Source organism: Alosa sapidissima, chromosome 24, assembly GCF_018492685.1.
Source record: "Alosa sapidissima isolate fAloSap1 chromosome 24, fAloSap1.pri, whole genome shotgun sequence".
Classification (NCBI taxonomy): domain Eukaryota; kingdom Metazoa; phylum Chordata; class Actinopteri; order Clupeiformes; family Clupeidae; genus Alosa; species Alosa sapidissima.
Genome location: NC_055980.1, coordinates 20,915,218 through 20,935,506, shown reverse-complemented (window position 1 = coordinate 20,935,506; position 20,289 = coordinate 20,915,218). Strand labels below are relative to the sequence as shown.

Here is a 20,289-nt window from a genome sequence, read left to right as displayed (position 1 = left end):
TAACTTGATAAACAATGTAAAGCTTACTGTAAACAAAGTGTTTATTTTTTCCCCAAGTTATTAATGGGTGAAAGGTTTCAGATAATATACTCACTGTATATAAAATGCAAAATGAATGTGGAAGGAAGATGGGCATTAGGACCATATTCAGTGTTTTTATTTTATTTTTTATTCAGTGCACTTCCTGATTATTGTCACATTTCCCTACAGTAAATGTCATCAATTTGTCTCGCTTCTGTTTTTTTGAAGAGCAACAAAACTTCACACACTTAACACTGGCATCTGTAAAATTAACCACATTATCATACAAAATGTTGGAGAACTCTGAGTGCATTTGGATGAACTTGAGTATCCAATAGTTATGAAAGGGCTATCCCGTATTTGTGTTTTCCTGTTCCCGTGAAGTATCCTGATTTTGTGTTGGCGCATGTAAACGTTGTGTGGCTATTTTAGAAACCCAAGCCCTTATCCTGGTTTTATGAAACCCAGGCCATTGAAGCCCATTTGCAATGTCCCTAAAACATTGCTAATCCGGCATGGACGTGTATTTCTTTGGAATTGTGTAAACAACTTCATTTAAAACCTTCGTTTACAAGATTGCTACACTTCTGAAACAATTTGGTAGGAGTTTAATGCACCAGTTTAAATTTAATTTCACTGCTAGTTACGCCCCTGTTGGAAGTCTAAGTCAATTAAGCTTTTCCAGACACACTCTCAATTACAATTGAGAAGGTCTGCGGCTATGTCAGATGGAGAACTCAAAAAGAAATCTCAGTAGTCTTACATTCTATCCCAAGTTCTGATAGTTGCTGACTATAATGCAGCAATAGAACGTAGTAATCAATAACCAGGATACTAGTATTTATTACATATACAGGGATATTTACATCCAGGTTCCTCTGTGTTCATGTAAACACCATATCCTGAATAATGATTACAACTGTGATAAGCTTCATGACTAATACTGGTGTGCATGTAAACACAATCAACGATAAAGGTCATTTCAAGGTCACGGCCCTCCCCCATGATGACCTACAAAAAAAGAGAGTGAGTGAGGGAGGTGGCGTGACCTTGGACAGAAGGAGGGTGTTGTGCATTGTGGTTAGGTTGTTTTGCACGGCGCCCTGATACTGGGGTGCGGACTGGGTTGAGTTGAAAGTGCTGATGGAAATCCCATCATGCACTGGGGCCAACTTACCTCCACCAGGCTGCTCCACCAGAACAATCCAGTTTTGTTTGTAGGGGGCGTGGGGTGGAGGGTGGAGGGGGGTTGGTGTTGGGTGGATGTTTTGTGGGGGCCGCCCGCCCTTTGTGCCGGCCGATGGATGGGCACAAAGGGCCAGCCCCAGCACCACTCAGGGGTATAAATGCTGGCCGATGGAGAGCGGGTTCTGTTAGCTGCTAGCTGTTAGCCTTGAATCATGAAGGCCTGGAGTCTGCTCCACCCATTGCTGGTGCTGCTGCTACTGCTGCTGTGCCCAACCCTGCTTCTGCAAGCTGCTTCGGCCTCCGTGCCTGCCTATGCCCCGGGCCTCCACCCGCAACACAAGGTCCTCCACCTGGGTGAGAAACCGTGACACCTTCCAGACGTTTTTTAAACGTTTTCATAATGTCTTCATCTACAATCTTACCATCCATTCAATTTAGGTGGATGCCTTCAGTCAGTTACAATCCAATTTAAAGCTGCATTCATTTTGTGGTTGACTTTTATCTGAATTTTATCAGAACTTTATCTCTAGTCCAAATGTTATTTTCGCACTTTGGTCCATTTTAAAGACCAAAGTGCTTCTGTCATCTATTACCTACCAGTCCAACCATTTCAGCTTAGCTGATGGATTTTGGAAAGACATAAACATAAAAATCTATTTTTTAAATATTTTCACTTTAATTTGGATCTCAAATTACTTTTTAATCTGCTTTCATTTAAAACGCATCTTCGGCTCCTGATGAGATTTTATTATATTACTTCTGCTGTTACTCCTTGGATTTCCTGAAATATATGTTGTTCAGAGCCTTTACTCTTGCAAGCAAATAGTTACAGCAATTAAGGAGAAAATATTGAAATCAAACTTTTTCCATTTTCTCACAACATAAATCATCATAAGAAGAAGAGTAATTGGGAAAATGTTCAGAATTACATTTTAATCTTGCAAGCAAATACAGTAGGATGAAGCGATTAGGAAGAAAATATTAAAAATCAAAACTGTCATTTTTCATGACTTAAATGTAAATGTGTTTTTATAAGTGCGTAAAAAGTAGTTGATTTGATGTTTAAAGGAATAATTTGGAAGAATTTGACACTTTTTAAGGTGTAGTTTTTGTAGGCAACAAATTTTGGTTTCATCTACAAATTAATTTGGGCAGTGTATGGTCATGTGAAATACACACAAATCTTTCATTCCCACTAGTGATCTGCACTGTGTACATCTTTCGTCAAGGCTGGACTGCCCTGCAATAATGTCAAATCAACATATCTCCAATTATACTGTCAAAAGACACAATATAGAGACACAGTATGCAAGCTATAATGCTTTTATCACAGCCAACAGCGGTACTATTGTTGGCGTTTGCAAGATCTTCACTTACCTTCAGGATGTTAACTGGCTAGTTTTAGAAAAGCACTCCTTACAACTGTTTTTAGGTTGTAATTTGTAAGCTTCTAATTTGTCAATACATTTCAGCAGCTTAACTAAACAGCAATGCTGCCCGTTTCATTACTTTATGTTCATGTAATCAGTGGGCTACTAATGTGTGTCATATGAGTTCCTACTATGTGCAAGTGAAAGCAGAAAAAAGAAACTTAGGAACTGTGTAGTGCTAGGGGGGTCTCTCCAGTTAGTAGAGCTGTGTTCCTAGAACTGTTGTGTCCGAATGAACCTTATGTGATAAAGGGTATTTGGCGCCACCCTGTGGTGCAGGAAGAATATTTTGTTGAAGAACACTTCTCTCTGAACATATGTGCTCCCAGGAGACCATCATCACTGATTTATGATAATATATTTGTCTCTAGATTGTGAACACACATCAGTAAATGTCATCTAGCTTCACAAGACTAGGTCCCATATGTAAATACCTTCCTTGGTCCATTTCGTTTCAGCCGTTAACTTTGTAGTACCGTAAGCTGTCAAAAAGACACACAGCACACATCCTTTAGCTCTATAACCTTTGGTACTGACCATTAATAAGATGAGTTGCCTCCAGACTCGATAGCTCAGTAGATACTGCTGTCACATAAGGCCTTGTTGCAAGTGCCCCTTTTGTTGCTTGGCCATCACATTTTCAGCCATTTCCTTTCTGACGCTATCAGTGAGGCCCTCTGTGTGGGACGTTAAGCTGTCAGGCAGCAGCAACTCAGTGTTCTCCTCTTCCTCCTCTCCGCCCTCTAGACTGGCCCAAGGACTGCGGCCTGGCCCACTTTAAGCCCAACACGGCGGAACGCATCGTCTCCGGCAACGAAGCCAGGCCTCACTCCTGGCCCTGGCAAGTCTCACTGCAGGTAAAAAAAAAAAAAAAAACTTTCTCTTCTCTGTTCTGGCTACTTTAGTCTCACAGGGTCCTTTGTGCAGATCTGGGATAAACATCTGAAATTAATGAAATATATTGTAAGTTACATGCATATGTCATTTTGCTCGTAGTAACACATACATGAAACAGTTGACAATGTGCAAAAGATACCAAAGGTTAAAGGTTAAATTCCTAATAAAAATACACCCTTGTTTCACAAAATGACAAAAAAGACAAGTTACCTTGCTTTGTGTAGGTTCGTCCCAGGGGCAGTAAGCACTACATCCATGTGTGTGGAGGGACTCTGATTCACAAGACCTGGGTTCTTACTGCTGCTCACTGTTTCCAGAAGTAAGAACCACAACAATCCCCACCCACATTACTCACATACGAATACCCTTGCATATTAATCACATACTGTGTGCATACCCTTGCATATTAATCACATACTGTGTGCATACCCTTGCATATTAATCACATACTGTGTGCATACTCTTGCATATTAATCACATACTGTGTGCATACCCTTGCATATTAATCACATACTGTATGCATACCCTTGCATATTAATCACATACTGTGTGCATACGCTTATCCAAGACGCTTATCCAAAGTGACTTACACATGTCAATTATCAGACGCTTATCCAAAGTGACTTACACATGTCAATTATTTTACAAGGGCCATTGTCCTTGTAGCAACTCAGGGTTAAGTGCCTTATGCAAGGGCGCAATGGCGAAAGCCAGGAATTGAACGCACAACTTAAAGACTACATCTACTCTATGCTAGCCCAGCTCCTTAGCCGCTACGTTACGGTGGTAGTGTAGTGGGGTGGTGGTAGTGTAGTGGTTAAGGAGCTGGGCTAGCGTGCAGTAGCCTGAAAGTTGTCGGTTCAATTCCCAGCTTCGGTTGTTGCTCCGGGGACAATGTGATCCCTTGTAATATAGCTGACATATGTAAGTCACTTTGGTCAAGAAGTGTCTGCTAAATGTAATGTAATGTAATGTTACCACCAACACATAACATAACTCCTCCACATAAAATCATCACCAGTATGGACCCTTTCAAGAGAGCTCCATTATCAGCATCATAGTTGGCCCCACAAGACTTCCTTTTTAACATTCCATATGTTATCTTAATGCAGAGGAAGTAGATTGGGGCCCAAATAGAACGTGCAAGCATTGTTTTTTTTTTATTGATGAAAGGGTCTATACTGATGCACCTCCCTCCTTCCATGCTTCTATATGCACATCCACATGCTCATAGCAGCCTAAAAAACACAATGTTCGTTGTGGAGGATACTAAAATCATATAACTGTACCTTCTTCATTAATGTGGCAGATTCTCATCCGAATAGATTTCAAACCAACAGCAACAGATCCAGGGGACAATGTTGAGGATAATTAAGTTTAAAATAAACCTCACATTCCATTAAAAGAACCAAGGGAACAGGATGGGCTAGCTAAATTTGTAGACTTATTCCTACACACACACACACACACACACACACACACACACACACACACAGACACAGACACAGACACAGACACAGAGACACACACACACACACACACACACACACACACACACACAAAACACAAACATTTGTGCAGTTACATCAATATGTGTCCATGCATATTCAAAGTAAATAGCATACGGGCATAAGCATAACAATTAGTGGATTATTTTAAATGATCAATTATTTTAAATTAATTATTGAATATTCCTTATTACATCCCCTATTCTTCCGCAGGGGGAAGGCCGAGGATCCTGGAAGCTGGCGTATCGTCGTGGGGAAGCACCAGCTGAAGCGCTCCGAGACACCGGAGCGCATGTTCCCTGTCAAGCGCATCTACCGGCACGAGCGCTTCCGCTACCCGGCGCACAGCGAGCTGGACTACGATATCGCCCTGGTCAAGGCCGGCACTGACATCCAGCCCAGCAACTTCGTCCGCTACGCCTGCCTGCCGCGCAAGCAGATCAACCTGAAGCCCGGACACTACTGCTGGGTGACTGGCTGGGGTGATACACGGGGTAGGCTACACTGCACCAACCCACACACTGCAAAAATAATAATAATAATAACTTGGACTTATATAGCGCCTTTCATGGTACCCAAGGTCGCTTTACAATGGGGGGGGTTAGGGATCAAAGGACTTGGTGAAAATAAATGTTTTGAGGTGCTTTTTGAACATGGGCAGGGACGGGGCAGAGCGGACATGGAGTGGTAGACTGTTCCATAGTGTGGGAGCGTTGGCAGAGAAAGTCCGCAATCTGGTGCGGGGGGTGGCCAGCAGGTCCTTGTCAGAGGACCGCAGGGAGCGTGACTGAGTGTAGGGGTGGAGGAGATCTGTGAGGTATTGTGGTGAGAGTCCATGGAGAGATTTCTAGGTGAGCAGGAGGATCTTGTAGGCGATGCGTGACTTAACTGGCAACCAGTGGAGCTGTTGGAGAATGGGAGTGATATGCTGCCAGGGCTTTGTGTGGGTTAAAACCCTGGCAGCTGAGTTCTGGACATGCTGGAGTCTGCTAAGGGCCTTGGTGGGCAGTCCAGACAGGACACCATTGCAGTAGTCCAAACGGGAGGTGATGAAGGCGTGGATGAGTGTCTCAGTTACTGAAGGTGTGAGTGAAGGCCGGAGTCGTGAGATGTTTCTTAGGTGGTAGAAAGCACACTTGGTGACATTGTTGATGTGAGACTGGAAGGAGAGAGTGGAGTCCAGAATAACACCCAGGTTGCGCACCTCAGTAGATGGGGAAATGGAGCAGCCATCCACAACCAGGGCCAGGTCTCCAATTTTCCTGAGCAGTGGTGCAGGGGCCACCACCATGAGGTCTGTCTTTGTTTGAGTAGGTTTGTGGTCATCCATGATTTGAGTTCCTGCAGACAGTTGACAAGTTGTAAGGGTGGGAGATGGGAGGAGGGGTTTGTGCTGATATAAAGCTGAGTGTCATCGGCATAGCAGTGGAAGTTGAGTCTATGTTTACGGATAATATGACCCAGGGGTAACATGTAAATGGTGAACAGCATGGGAACCAAGCACAGAACCCTGGGGCACGCCATTGGTGACGAGTGCTGGATCAGAGTTGGAGCCATTAAGGGTGATGAACTGTTTCCGGCCTGTAAGGTAGGACCGGAACCAGGACAGTACTGTGCCACTGAGGTCGATGAGCTCAGAGAGGCGACGGAGGAGGATGGTGTGGGAAACTGTATCAAAAGCTGCAGAAAGGTTAAGGAGGATGAGGATGGTGATGAGGCCATTGTCGGCAGTAAGCAGGAGGTCATTCGTGATTTTAATGAGGGCGGTCTCAGTGCTATGGTGGGTTCTGAAACCAGATTGGAGAGGTTCATAGAGCTCATGGTGGGACATGTGATGTTGAAGCTGGACAGCCACTGCTCTTTCCAGGACTTTGCTGATGAAGGGGAGGTTGGAGATCGGACAATAGTTGTTAGGGTCGTCAGGGTCTGAGCCTGGCTTTTTGAGAGTGGGGATGACTGCTGCCATTTTGAAGCTGGATGGTACCACACCAGGGGCAAGAGATGCATTTATGATGTTCTCCACTGGATGATGGAGAATGGAAAGACAGGCCTTGACCAGGGTGGTGGGCATTGGGTCAAGACTGCTGGTTGATGTTTTAGCTGAGGTGACCAGTTTTTCTACTTGGTCGGCGTCTAGTGGAGAGAAGGCGGACAGGCAGCACCGAGGTGAGCAGGCAGCTGACTGGTGAGGGTCATGTTGAGACATGTGTGGGGCAGGGGGAGAGCCCAGGAGACTGGAGCTGCCGATGGATGGTGTCCACCTTCTGCTGGAAGAAATCCAGGAACCTGGAACAGAGGTCAGCTGCATCTGAGGGTTTAGCCGCATCAGGAGGGTAAAGAAGACGGTTGATGGTGGAGAATAGCAATTTGGGGTGTTTTTGCTGGTTACTGATTAGTGTGGAGTAATACCTTGTTTTTGCCTGACAAAGGGCTTCTTTGTAGTTCGCGACATGCTCTTTAAATGCTTCACGATGGACAGTGAGGCCAGATCTTCTGTATCGTCTCTCGAGCCTACGACCCGTGGTCTTCATCCTGCGGAGCTCAGGGGAGAACCAAGGGGCAGGACGAGAGAAAGACACGTAGCGCGTGGTGAGAGGAGCTACAAAGTCCAGGCTGAGGGAGAGGGCACGGTTGTAATGTTCCACCATGTCATCAACTGTTTGGAAGGGGTGGTGGGTGGCGAGATTGGTCGCCAGGGAGCCAGATAGAGTGGAAGTACACACCCGTTTGATGTTCCTATAGGTGATGGGCCGTTTGGTACACTGCTTTGGGAGACGCACAGGGACCAGGAATAGGATAGCGTGGTGGTCAGAGACAGCCAGGTCAGTGCACTGCAGGTTGAGGGGGGTTATGCAAGCACAGCACACCAGGTCCAGGGTGTGCCTTTGTCATGCGTGGGGCCATGTACGTGTTGAGTAAGACTGAAGCAGTCCAGCAATGATAAAAGGTCAGTAGCAAGAGAGCAATTACTGGAATCGACATGAATGTTAAAATCACCCAGCAGGTGCAACAGTGGCAAGCAGTTCGGTGAGCTCTGATAGGTAGCAGGCAGAGGCTTTGGGGGGGGGCGGTAGATAAGAACAACCTGTAGCTGAGCAGACCCAGTCAACATGAAGTGAACACATTCAAAGGAGGTAGTATTCACTGGGATCTCTTTGACCAGGATGTCAGCACGGTGGATAACAGCGAGTCCACCACCACGACCAAGGTTGCGTGGCTTATGGATATATCCATAACCTGGGGGAGTGGCTTGGTTTAGAGTTATGAACTCTTTCTGGTTCTGCCATGTCTCAGAGAGACATAAAAAATGATATCTTACCAAGTGTTGTAATTTTATATTAAGATAACAAATCTAGGTAGTATTGTTTTTAGTAAAAATATACTTACTTTGAGCTCTCTTGTAAGATTATTTGACTTAAAATAAGTCAAAATCTTCTTAAATTAAGACATAAAAACAAGTAAATTTATCTGCCAGTGGAAAAAGTAATTTGATCTTAATTTAAGATAAGATTGAAGATTTAAGACAATTTAAGGTAAATTTACTTACTCAGATAAATTTACCTGTTTATGTCTTAATTTAAGAAGATTTGACTTGAAGTAAGTAGCTCAAAGTAAGTATTTTTATTCTAACTAACAAACTAGCAAAGACATATATTTGGCCTAATTTGCAGAACATGTTTCAAATCAGTTATTTTATTGTTGTTTTGGCTTAATGCAAAAAGACAGGCTCTCTTGTATTTAGGTGAACTCGTTTTCTTAAGATTGTTCAATGAATCATTTTCAATGAATCATTCATCATTCAATTAATCAAACATTTTTTTAATAATAGTAAAGTAGAATGAATTTGGGACTATACAGATCAGAAAGCCAACAAGAAACATAAAGACTTCATTCAAATCAGGGCTCCAGGTAACAACACAACGCTAACCTAAAACCACTTAACAGACAAAACCAGACAGAGACAGGGCCTAACTCGTCTATTTGTTCCACCATGTTGTTTTTGGCTTGTTTTGCCTTTATTGACAGGACAGCGAAGAGGCTGATAGGAAGCGAGTGGGAGAGAGAGATGGGATGGGATCGGGAAATGACCCGGGCTGAACCCGGGTCCCCGTGGACACATAGTGCTCCCCTGTTCCACCATGTTGACAGTCATTATTCCAGTGTTCCGCTCTTTCAGGTGGGAAGGAGAACGTGTCGCTGGCCGAGGCCCTGAACCAGGCTCGCCTGCCCATCATCGACTACAAGACATGCCGACAGAAGAAGTTCTGGGGGGACCGTGTGCGCGACTCCATGATCTGCGCAGGGTTTAGGGACACAGAGGGGCCCCCTGCTGCCTGTCAGGTGAATAGCACATTACATTTACATTTAAATCTATCCATTTAGCAGACGCTTTTATTGAAAACCATTTACATATGCCAATTACAAGTGTATATTACAAGGCTCACTGTCCTCAGAGCAACTCAGGGTTAAGTGCCTTGCTCAAGGGTGCAACAGTGGAAGCCGGGAATTAAATCCACGCTTCTCAGGCTACTGCATGCTAGCCCAGCTCCTTAGCCACATTCAGTACCATATGTGATGGGATCTGGAAAAACCCATGGATGGTATTTTTCTAAACATTTTGGCCTGGACTCAAATCCACCATAATACCCATGTAGGCTAAGGTTAAATATGACTGGAAATGTTTGCTTAATTCAAATAATTTTTCTTGCATTGTTTTATTGTTCATTGTTTGATTCTTTTTTGTATTATTATTATTATCATTATTATTATTATTAATATTATTATCATTGTTATTATTTCACTTGTTGGTTGATTTTATTTTGTTTGTAAAGTGTATTGAGACCATGTTGCATGGTGATACTACACTATAAACAATAACTCTATTGATTGATTAATTTCGCTAATTTGCTATCGCTCATGAGCGATCTCTCCTTTAACTAGCCTGATGCTGACGCTCCAACGCTCCGATGCTAATCTGTTCTCTGTCCTGCTCAGGGTGACTCTGGCGGTCCGCTGCTGTGCCAACTGGACCGGGACCGCTGGGAGGTGCATGGCGTGGTGAGCTTCGGGCCAATCGGCTGCACCGTGGAGAACAAGCCCAGCGTGTTCACCCGCACCGCCGCCTACATCCCCTGGATCGAGGCCACCAGGATCAGAGATTTCTTCATGCACTGATCCTTCCCTCCATCCATTTCCTTAACCTCTCTCATCCCCTTACACACACACTCTCTCTCTCTCCACCCCTGCTCTGTTCACCTGTAACGCAGGGCTTGAAACCTCCCCGCCACTAGGGGGAGCTGTGCTTGCGCTCTGATTAGAGGGAGGTGCAGGTTGCAGTCAACGATTGTAGTCCCTTCACCCCACCATCCGTTCCACGCCTCTTTCTTCATGGAGGGCGGGGTCAACATCACCATAGCAACAGTTGCTTCGGTTACCGCATGATGCCTGTAGGACTATGTTGCGCTCTGCTGTTTTAGCTTCTCTGCGTGTCGCCAGAGACCCTGGAACACATCTAGAACCCGACGCCCATCACCTCCCATGCTAGCATACTGCCGTTGCCAAACGTGCATGCTGTTCCCCTTCCTTCTTTTCGCTCCGTCTCTGGTGAGCAAACGAGGGGTCATCCAACCCCTTCAGGTGCAACCGAGGAAGCCGCCGCTGCAGGAGAATTGTGCGCTCGCCTCTGTATCCAGACCATGACTTTCTCATTCCTGTTCAGCCAGTAGTTTTCACAGCATATACAGATCTCTGTAGGTGTTCCATGTAGTGAGTTTTCCTACCAGAACAGCTTTAGGCCTATACGTGAAATCAAAATAGAACAAAACAAAATATTTATTGTTCACGCTATTCTCAAACACCAACCAAATGTTTCCTCGTCATCCATGTCTCCGTATGCTGCAGCCACTGCAGATGCTCTGTTGAACTGATTTGATTTGGATTTGATACTTTACTTTACTGTCCCCGTTTGGACATTTGCTCTGGGCTCTCCGTCCTGCAGTTCCTCAAAATGTACATAAGACATTTTACAACACAGGGCTTTCATACACAAACATCCGGGTTTGAATGTGCAACATTTGTCACAACTGTGTGCTGTACATTAGCGCAGGCTTGTATATTTCAGATTATTTTGTCATAACCTACAATGGACACGCTAAGGACCATTTTCAGCTCATTGTCTACTTGAGATAGGAAAAGGGCATTTTCCCTCTTGGGGAGTTGCCGAAACACGGACTGTAAATGCTATTGTTTGCACATAAGCTGTTCATCAATCATGTGTTCGCCACGGAGATGGCAACTTGGAGTCACCTAGTGTTGTTTATTCAGTAACAATGTAACCATGAACTATGATCACATAAAAACACAACCGGCGTCTAATTCTTAATAAATCACTACACGAGCAACAAGATTTGTTTGTTTTGATATTAGTGACATGGGCACAGTGCATAGCCCTGAAGTGAGTTTGGGGGAAATAGGATGTTGAGATCATTGCGAATTTCTCCCTACTTTTGTCCTGGTGTTCACTTTGTTGCCTAGTTCCTTGTTTAACTTCACGGAGTTAGTAATGAAGAGAACAATTTAAAGTTCTGCGTCATCTGCTGTAACAACAACGTATGGGTACAATAGACTATGCGGACAACATTTACTTATATTTTCACATTAACGTTATTTTGGATCTAACCTTTCCAGCATAAAACACACATTCTAATGTTTATGAAGTCATTCATTTAGTGCAATTTTAGCAATAATACCCAATTAAGACTGACAGTACAACAGTAACCGACAATTCACCGACAATTACTGACTCAAAAGAATGCTTTATGTATAGACGACTTTTCATGGTTTTATTTAAGGACACGACTAACCACACGGGCACATTTGTACGAGGAGAGATTCAAACAAGTCTGCATTTCAAGTCACACATGTCAACCAACAGTTGAGTCAACGGTAAGGCCTTCAACACACACCATAGACTGCTGACCAAATGAAGTCCTACTGTCACTTGAGAACGGACAGTTTGGTAACTTTGACACGACCCCTGTCAAAAACGACTTGGAGACGATGACCTGTATCAACACACTGACCGAACAGGATTGTACTTAACAAGTACGCTTGACACAAGACATGTTGGGACTATGAAAGTGCATCATGATCTTCAGAGATCAACCATTAAGTGTGTACATTCGTCTCGTTTGGCCGCAGGAAAGGGTAACACTGAAAGAAAAAATAGAAAGAAAAAACACCACCAGTGTTACACACTTCACTTTTCGTGGCATCGTTTGCCTGGTTAATAAATATGCTGAGTAAAACCTAAAACAGAGATCTTCTGGTCCCAATGGCCAAGCCGAACCACATCACCCCCTCAGAGTGGTGAAGTGAGCAGAAAGAGGGGAAAGTGGTGGGTATTTGGGGTTGGGTTGGGATAGGATGGGTTGAGGGTGATCCGAGTCAAATTTTAAAAGTCTGTGGTTTGGCCACCCCGTCCCCCAGCCAGTAATTCCTCCAGTATCCCAGTGTCCTCTGGGGAGAGGCGTGGCGGTCAGTAGCGGGTAGGGGTGGAGCCCTTTAGGTGATCCCAGTTGTTGTACAGCGCGTACAATCCGGACAAAGCCAAGCCTGCGAGGCCTCCTCTTGCAACACCTTTGAGACCACCTGCCCCACACACACACACACACACACACACACCAGTTGAATATAGACATTAGGTCCAGTAATTGCATATCTATGTACAGCTATATTAAGGTAAAACAATGAAAGACTCAACTACATATAAGAATAGGTAATACATAATGTAAAGGAGGGAAAATACTTCAGAATGGATCATGGCTTACGTTAAGTCTTTCTATCTCTTCATCACACAATACATCACATGACCTAGATCATGTAAAAGCAGCCTCAATCACTCACTTGAGGATTTGAACAGCACACACATGCACACACACACACACACACACACACACAAACAAACACAATGACCAACCACTCACTTGAGGATTTGAACAGCACACACACACACACAAACAAACAATGACCAACCACTCACTTGAGGATTTGAACAGCATTCCTGTGAGAGTTCCAGCAGCTATTGTGTTGATATCATCTTCTGCCCCACGGGCCTTTTCAATGGCCACACCAAACACACTGTATAGCAATGCTGTGGGGGGAGACCGAAAGAGGCACTCGATTGGCATCACTCTGAGATGATAATGCACTTAATAAATAGACAACTTACACATTATATATTGAATTTCTTCACCAGATCATATTTCTATATAATCTATGTCCTATATGTGAATTGTTGCTGCAACACAATTGAGTCCATTTGGGAATCAATAAGGCAATACTTTTTCCATCTACAACAATTCAATCTGTTTACTCCATTTAATATAATGGCTGGGGGTCCGTGGAAGAGGTTTTCAGAGGCCATACAATGGTGTACTCACCCACAGAGCCCAGTGTGTTTGCCCATGAAGCACCTTGTCTTGTGATTAAGTTCAGAATCCTACAAACAACACACAGGATCAGACAAGTTGAGCAAATGGCCAACAGAGGTGAACGGTCACACAATTTACATTACATTACATTTGGGTGACGCATTTTTTACTAAAGCGACTAACAACATGGTAAACAGTTTAAGCTTTTTAAAGCAAGTATCTCTACAATTCTAGGACAATTTAAAAAAAGGTGTATAAAAGTGCATCAGTGAGTGCTGTTTTTAAACAACCGAGAGTTAGTTCTAGTCAGGTGGTAAGTTCTAGGATCAGCAAGACTAGTTGTAAGTAGTGCTTTAGTTTAGATTTAGTCATCACCATTATCATTTCATGTTATTATCTTGAGTACAGGATGTGCTGAATACAATGGCAAGCAGTAAGACAACTATCCTCCATAAGAGAAAATGATTCTCTCAACAACTATTTCAAGACACTTACTGTACATTTCGTGGTTTGGACCAAGCCATATCTCTGGTCTCTCTTAGACCCATACGGAGTCCATTGACCGTTCCGAATGCGGCACCTGCAGGAATAATATAAGGACAACTGAGGAAACACTCTCGGTAACATCGAATAAATTATCGTTAAGACGACAGGAGTTTAATTGTCTCCTAATTCAGACGGACTTGCCTGTTATGCAGCATCCACCGATAGTGAAGAAAGCCAATTCGAAACGACCACGAGTTTTGCTTGCCCCCATGGGCAGAATAAATTCTTCTGAATCCTTTGAATAAAAATAGAAATCCAAGAGGTTAGACTACGTTACTCCAAACTGATAGACAAGACACATCATTGACTTTAATGGCGTGGGAGTTTGCCATGACAAAACTTAAGTTAACTTACCTGCACCAGGTAACGTGGGTCCACATTGAGATACGGCGAGAGTGGGCTCATACCAGTCACTGTGACGGGCAAAAACAATAAAGTTACAGATTGACATGGACATAAATAGTCGAAAAGTCACTCGTCGTTGATCGGCTTGTTATCCACTAAGGTATGGTTAGGAATCCTTGATGTTCAATAACCAAACGACCTGCTAATCGAACACGTTAGCCTGTCACAGACCCTTGTGTATGTGCTAATTTTGATAGTAGTTAATGTTACTTACATGGCACTCCAGCGAGCTCTGTATTTGAATACTCAGGGGCTCCTCCACCAAAAAGGCCACCCATTCCACCTTTAAATCCATTCGAACCGGGTGGGTTGTTATCCATGTTCGATAGTGAGTTAGCTAGCAAAGCTTGCAAGCTAACGTTAGCCGTTCACAAACTGCTAAATTTTAGTTAACTACAACTTGATGCCAGCAAATCTGGAAAAAAGTCTGATCAGGAACAAATTATAACTATATGTTAATGTCCTTCAAATTACGTGAAAATAAACAGAAACGTGGGGAGCGAAGTTATTTCCAAGGATGTTCCCAAATCGACAGCGGTGTATCTGACCTCCACCACGTTCTACCGTAAAGGCGAAAGACTTCAGTTACGCAATGCTGTCGTAAAGGGTGAGGCAATATCAAAACGATTTATTTTGCGACTGTAGCGATGGAGGAGTTCTAGATTAAATGAAGTTGGCAACTTCTTGGGGCTGTAACTACGCCTAATTAAAGTGGAAATTGGAATAGCCTATATATACAAGGATACAAGGATACAATGAGGTTTATTTGTCACATACATAGCAATACTAACGTAAAGCATGTAGTGAAATTTCGTTTGGTGTTCAGCTTTTTCTGTGCAAGTGTGAAGAAAGAAAGATCAAGAAATATTTTAATAGCAATAGAGAATAAAAAGTGCAGTGTATGTACAGTCCATGTGCATGTGTGTAAGGTGTAAGAAATAAAAAAAGTTTATATAGTCTTGTGTGTTCAGGATACAGATTGCTTGAGGATAGAAGCTCCTCCTCAGTCTCTGTTATACTGTATAGCCTATAAATATACATATATATATATATATATATATATATATATATATATATATATATATATATATATATATATATATTCATCACACATGGTCATGATAAATTATAAATGTGAAGTTATCTCCATTTGGCTATTTATACCAGTTCAGAATTCAAGTGAATCTGCAGGGCTGCTAGGCCTTAAAGGTGCCATGTGTAATATTACCCCCAAAGAAAATTCATACTCCACATTCCATAAAATATGGGGGCAGTATACCTCCAGAAAGTGAGTTGGTCTACCCTAGAGTAACAACCGAGACATGTGTATTGCAGTTTGGCTGTTGCCCGCATACCGCCTCCCATGGCCGAAACTGGTATTATGACACCTGTCGGGCTGTGGCTAGTAATTTAGCATGCTAATTCACTTGATATCTCTGCAGCACTATACCTTGTCATTTTTTAAATGACATCATCGCCCTAATTTCTTCTCATTCTTTTGATGCGTGTAGCTCATTTTTTGGATATTTTTACCCTTAATTATTACACATGGCAGGCACCTTTAAGTTGTAGGGACCATTTGGGCAATGTTCTTTCTGCCACTGTTTTACTTGCAAAGTAGCCTAAGATATTAGGCCTATAGCATAGGCTATAACAGCATAAGCTGCACAGGTTTTTGTCTTTTACACAATTAAAACTACATCTTTTTGAAGGATTGGTCTAGGACAGTCACAATTTTCACTTTAAGCAAACCAATTTAGGTTAGATTAGGGTTGATCACATCCTATATTTGAAAACATCTGACAAGTTTGAAAACATGAAAAGGCCTGATTTTGCTAGCCAGCATTCTATAATGTTGGAGACATTCAGGCGTAGGTCTATATCCTACAAAACATGTAGGCCTACTTAATTAATCCTAAAGGAAATTATCTTTTTCAAAAGAAATAATAATATTGGCCTAAAGTTACTAAAGGTATTAGTTAAAGTTAGTCATCAGTCAAATCAGTGTGGCAAATAGGCCTAAGATTAGGTTGTTAAGAACGGCGTAATTGCCCATTACAGTAGCCTAACAGAGGTCAGGGACAAACCAAGGAAAGAGTAGGCCGCGGCCCTGGGTGTACCCCTTACATAGCCAATATGCTACTGGTAAAGTTTAACAGAAAAAAAATCTACCCACTTAAGTGTACCAGACAAATAATTATTTTCAACATTTCTCATACAGTTTATAACGAGCTTTAGCTTGTTATACCCTTAACATCACTTACCTTTGACATCTCAAAGCTTAACAAAAGGTAGATCGGAAGGTGGTAGATAGGTACTTTATTGATCCTGAAGGGAATGTGGTTACCCATAGGCTGTCTCATATGACACATAACAAAAGAACGCACATGCAGACTAAAACAGTCAGAAATAATGAAAAGTTAACTGTGAAGTCATGGTGTGTCAACCAGAACACCAGTGGAGTTATGCCGTGTTATACTACGAATCTACGATAAGAGTTTGTGTAATCATAACGTTGATCAGTGTAAAGAGATTTACAGTTATTTACAGTGCAATAATACAATAATAGGTCATTAATCTGTAAAGTGCAACTATGAAGATACTGAGGATCAAATGAAGTGTACAACAGCACCACACCACATGGTCTGGCCCAGTAGAGGGTTCCAACAGCACCACACCACATGGCCGGCACAGTACAGCCTCAGACAGTAATGTGCTGCAATCAGCACTGCCATGTATTTACTCTGCCGGGTAGAAAAAGATTCAAAATGGAATTTGGAATTTGTTATCTGTAAATTTGGTCCCTTCCTTCATTAACCAGCAGGTGGCAGTAAGCACCAGAGGAAATGGGCTCTACTTGACCATGAGGAACATAGACAAATGGAATGTTAAAGAGAAGACAATATTGCATGCAAAATGTAAGTTAAGAAATTTTCCAAACTTATTCATAATAATTAGGCTATCCAGTGTATTGATTCTTCAGCATAGACTTTGATGGAATCCATGTTATTGTTTGGTATGAGGTAGAGAGCATCATCATGACAGGTGCTGAACAGGCTTCACAGATGTCTGTCCTATGCAGAAAACAAAAATGACAACGACAACAACAACAACAACAACAATAATAAAACAACAGAACACAACAACCTCTGCCTATTTGAAATCTGCCTCTATGGTATGTTTTGTTCACCCCTTGATGTGAAGCAATAAAGTTTGCCATTGTTGTCATTCGAGTGAGCTCAGCCTTCCTGGCACTGGCACTAAATTACCCAGGCCTATTCTGCGCGAGCAGAAACGACCTAGTGTTTCCCGACAAAAAGGGCATTCAACTGGGGTGGACAGCCTCCCATGGGCACAGGGAGAAGAGAGCGGAGACTCTGGGGGCAAACGCGAGTGGAAGTAAAGCTGCTGCCATCACAACATGTCAACTGTGTGGGACGAAGCTGTGATGTCACCGTGAACATGTTTCTGAATTATGTTTTTTTATTATAAGCGTAAATATTGTTTATTTATTTTGTCTTCTCTGGCATTTCATGTCATGAGATTTCTGTCTCTCGACCCCCCACTCCCCCCCCCCCCTTTTTTTTTCTCCACTCCAAGTACCCCTATAATGAGATTTTTGGAATGCCAAAACAAAATACATCATCATGAAACGGAACAGAAGAAAACAAAAAGAGCTCTGGGAGCCCAAAGGGGCCGTTTCCATGGCGATGAAAAAAGCCATGCCGTGCTTCTGTTTTCCAACTGGTTTGGTTGAGTTAGGGGTGGGAGAAGGAGGAGTGACTTGGGGGGGGGGGGGGCACAAGGCAGGCTACGCACAACAAATCAGCCCATTCAGCTGTAGCTAGTCCAGTCTCATGGTTTCAAAAATTGTACTTAAAAAGATATACTAACTTGCTTTTAACAAAGCCTTTAATGCCCAAATTATGGAGTGAAATGTGGAATGTATATGTTATCATGTGGAAAATTATTGATAGCATACTTGCCTTGGGGATTGAGTACTGTTGTGTGTTTACAAATTTGTTTGCAGGTGTTGAATGGAAGTGCCTTGAATTAATATTTAAAATCAAACACTAACATCTGTGTACTAACATGTTCTGACTCTGCATATGTCAGCCTACTATATGTGAAAGGTCCTTGGTTTCTGATTTAGGCTGAGTAAGTAATTTGTTGAATAGCAATTGTGAGTCTGGTAAGTTGCTCTGTGCGGCACTCTTAGTTTATAAGGGCAGAAAGAGAGAGAGAGCATAACAGAAAAGGAGAAAGAGGGAACAACAGAGTGATAAAGGGCCTATTTTTCCTCAGAGGTCACAGAATCAATTATGAATCTGGTGCGCTAATCTGTACAGCACTCAGCACCATATTAGTTATTTTATAGATAGATAGATAGATAGACAGATAGATAGATAGATAGATAGATAGATAGATAGATATGATAGAAAGAGAAAGAAAGAGAGAATAACAGTAATTTCCTGTTTTTCCTCAGGGGTCTCCTCCTGCATGTGAGTGTGTAGCCAGTCCTGACGGAGTGTCCAAATGCTGCATTTGGCCCGGAGCCCTTCAGAGCGAGCACAGGCTTCCAAATCTCACTGTTCCTCTGCAACAGACTCGTCCCCCTGCCAGTACGGCCCAGTAGAGGGTTCCAACAGCACCACACCACATGGTCCGGCCCAGTAGAGGGTTCCAACAGCACCACACCACATGGTCCGGCCCAGTAGAGGTTTCCAACAGCACCACACCACATGATCCGGCCAACAGCACCACACCACATGGTCTGGCCCAGTAGAGGGTTCCAACAGCACCACACCACATGGCCGGCACAGTACAGCCTCAGACAGTAATGTGCTGCAATCAGCACTGCCATGTATTGGCAAAATGATTGGAAAAATCAAATGGCTATTTTGATTATTTTCACTCAGGTTTTCATGCTAATCTGTGACCGTACATCAGTTCTAGTGTTATTAGACCTTATTGCAATGCTAATGACGGCCAAATGTACTTTATGTTCCCTTAAATCTCTTTGTCACCCTCTTCAGCTGAACAAAGACAAAATTGAAGTAATACATTTGGTAAAAAAGGAGGAAATACTTAGGGGTTGCCACTCATCTTGACACAAAAGGCCAGCGATGGTTCGGAGTAATTTCACCCTAGGGTCCTTTGCACCATGACCCCGAGCCAAACACCCTCCCAGAACCTGTTTTCTAGTGATGGGCAAATGAAGCTTTGGTGAACCACTAAACCACAGCAGTGTGAAGCTAGCAATACTAATGAAAAAATCCAATATGGCTGCCACATGTAGATTTTTCAACATAAAAGTCCTTACCCAAACCAGTAACCAAAAATATTGGTTTGCTAAGGACTTTTATGTTGAAAAATGTATGTGTGGCGGCCATCTTTTTGCTTTTCAGCTAGTGTCGCTAGGTTCACACTGCTGTGGTTCAGTGGTTCACCAAAGCTTCATTTGACCATCACTACTGTTTTCCCTTGGTCGAACCCTGGTCGAGTAGCGCTGTCAGAAATGAATGAGTTTCTGCAGTCGTAATGGTACCAACTTTTATCTCGTAAATTACCCCACTAATAATGCCCTGAATGGTACGAAACTTCTGCTGTAGTACAACTATGACCTTTACTCGTAAAATGAGGCATTGAAAAGTTTGTAAATACACCAGGAGTTTATTTAAATAACACTTGCCTAATGGATACTACTATCTGCTACTATACCGCTGCGTCGACGTTACTTTTGTGATTTGGGAAAAGCCCGCAAAAGTCCTGGCAGGAAGTGATCACATCAACGTTTTTTGGTATATCCAGTTTTTCATATTTTTTTCCGAAGTGTTTACAACTTAGTGTTAACTAATAATT

The 20,289-nt window shown here is 42.8% G+C and overlaps 2 protein-coding genes across 2 annotated transcripts; one reads left to right on the top strand and one right to left on the bottom strand.

Moving 5' to 3' along the window:
* The first annotated feature begins 1,421 nt into the window (after window positions 1-1,421).
* zgc:112285 (uncharacterized protein LOC561476 homolog) lies at window positions 1,422-11,438 on the top strand. The gene is made up of 6 exons (XM_042083942.1): window positions 1,422-1,563; window positions 3,387-3,496; window positions 3,761-3,855; window positions 5,258-5,538; window positions 9,222-9,385; window positions 10,040-11,438. Exons 1-6 carry the CDS (start codon window positions 1,422-1,424, stop codon window positions 10,217-10,219), a joined length of 972 nt encoding a protein of 323 aa, XP_041939876.1. The 3' UTR covers window positions 10,220-11,438.
* A 430-nt stretch (window positions 11,439-11,868) lies between these two features.
* Window positions 11,869-15,014, bottom strand: timm23a (translocase of inner mitochondrial membrane 23 homolog a (yeast)). Its single transcript, XM_042083600.1, has 7 exons — window positions 14,642-15,014; window positions 14,377-14,435; window positions 14,164-14,257; window positions 13,972-14,056; window positions 13,486-13,544; window positions 13,086-13,196; window positions 11,869-12,694 (listed from the first exon to the last, which is right to left on the bottom strand). Exons 1-7 carry the CDS (start codon window positions 14,745-14,747, stop codon window positions 12,582-12,584), a joined length of 627 nt encoding a protein of 208 aa, XP_041939534.1. The 5' UTR covers window positions 14,748-15,014; the 3' UTR covers window positions 11,869-12,581.
* Window positions 15,015-20,289: the final 5,275 nt, after the last annotated feature.

Coding starts and splice junctions, on each gene's coding strand:
- zgc:112285 (XM_042083942.1), top strand. CDS start 1,422: ATGAAGGCCTGGAGTCTGCTCCACCCATTGCTGGTGCTGCTGCTACTG. Junction 1,564..3,386: donor ACACAAGGTCCTCCACCTGG/GTGAGAAACCGT, acceptor TCCGCCCTCTAG/ACTGGCCCAAGGACTGCGGC. Junction 9,386..10,039: donor GGCCCCCTGCTGCCTGTCAG/GTGAATAGCACA, acceptor TGTCCTGCTCAG/GGTGACTCTGGCGGTCCGCT.
- timm23a (XM_042083600.1), bottom strand. CDS start 14,747: ATGGATAACAACCCACCCGGTTCGAATGGATTTAAAGGTGGAATGGGT. Junction 14,436..14,641: donor AGAGCTCGCTGGAGTGCCAT/GTAAGTAACATT, acceptor TGCCCGTCACAG/TGACTGGTATGAGCCCACTC. Junction 13,545..13,971: donor TCCAAACCACGAAATGTACA/GTAAGTGTCTTG, acceptor TGTTGTTTGTAG/GATTCTGAACTTAATCACAA.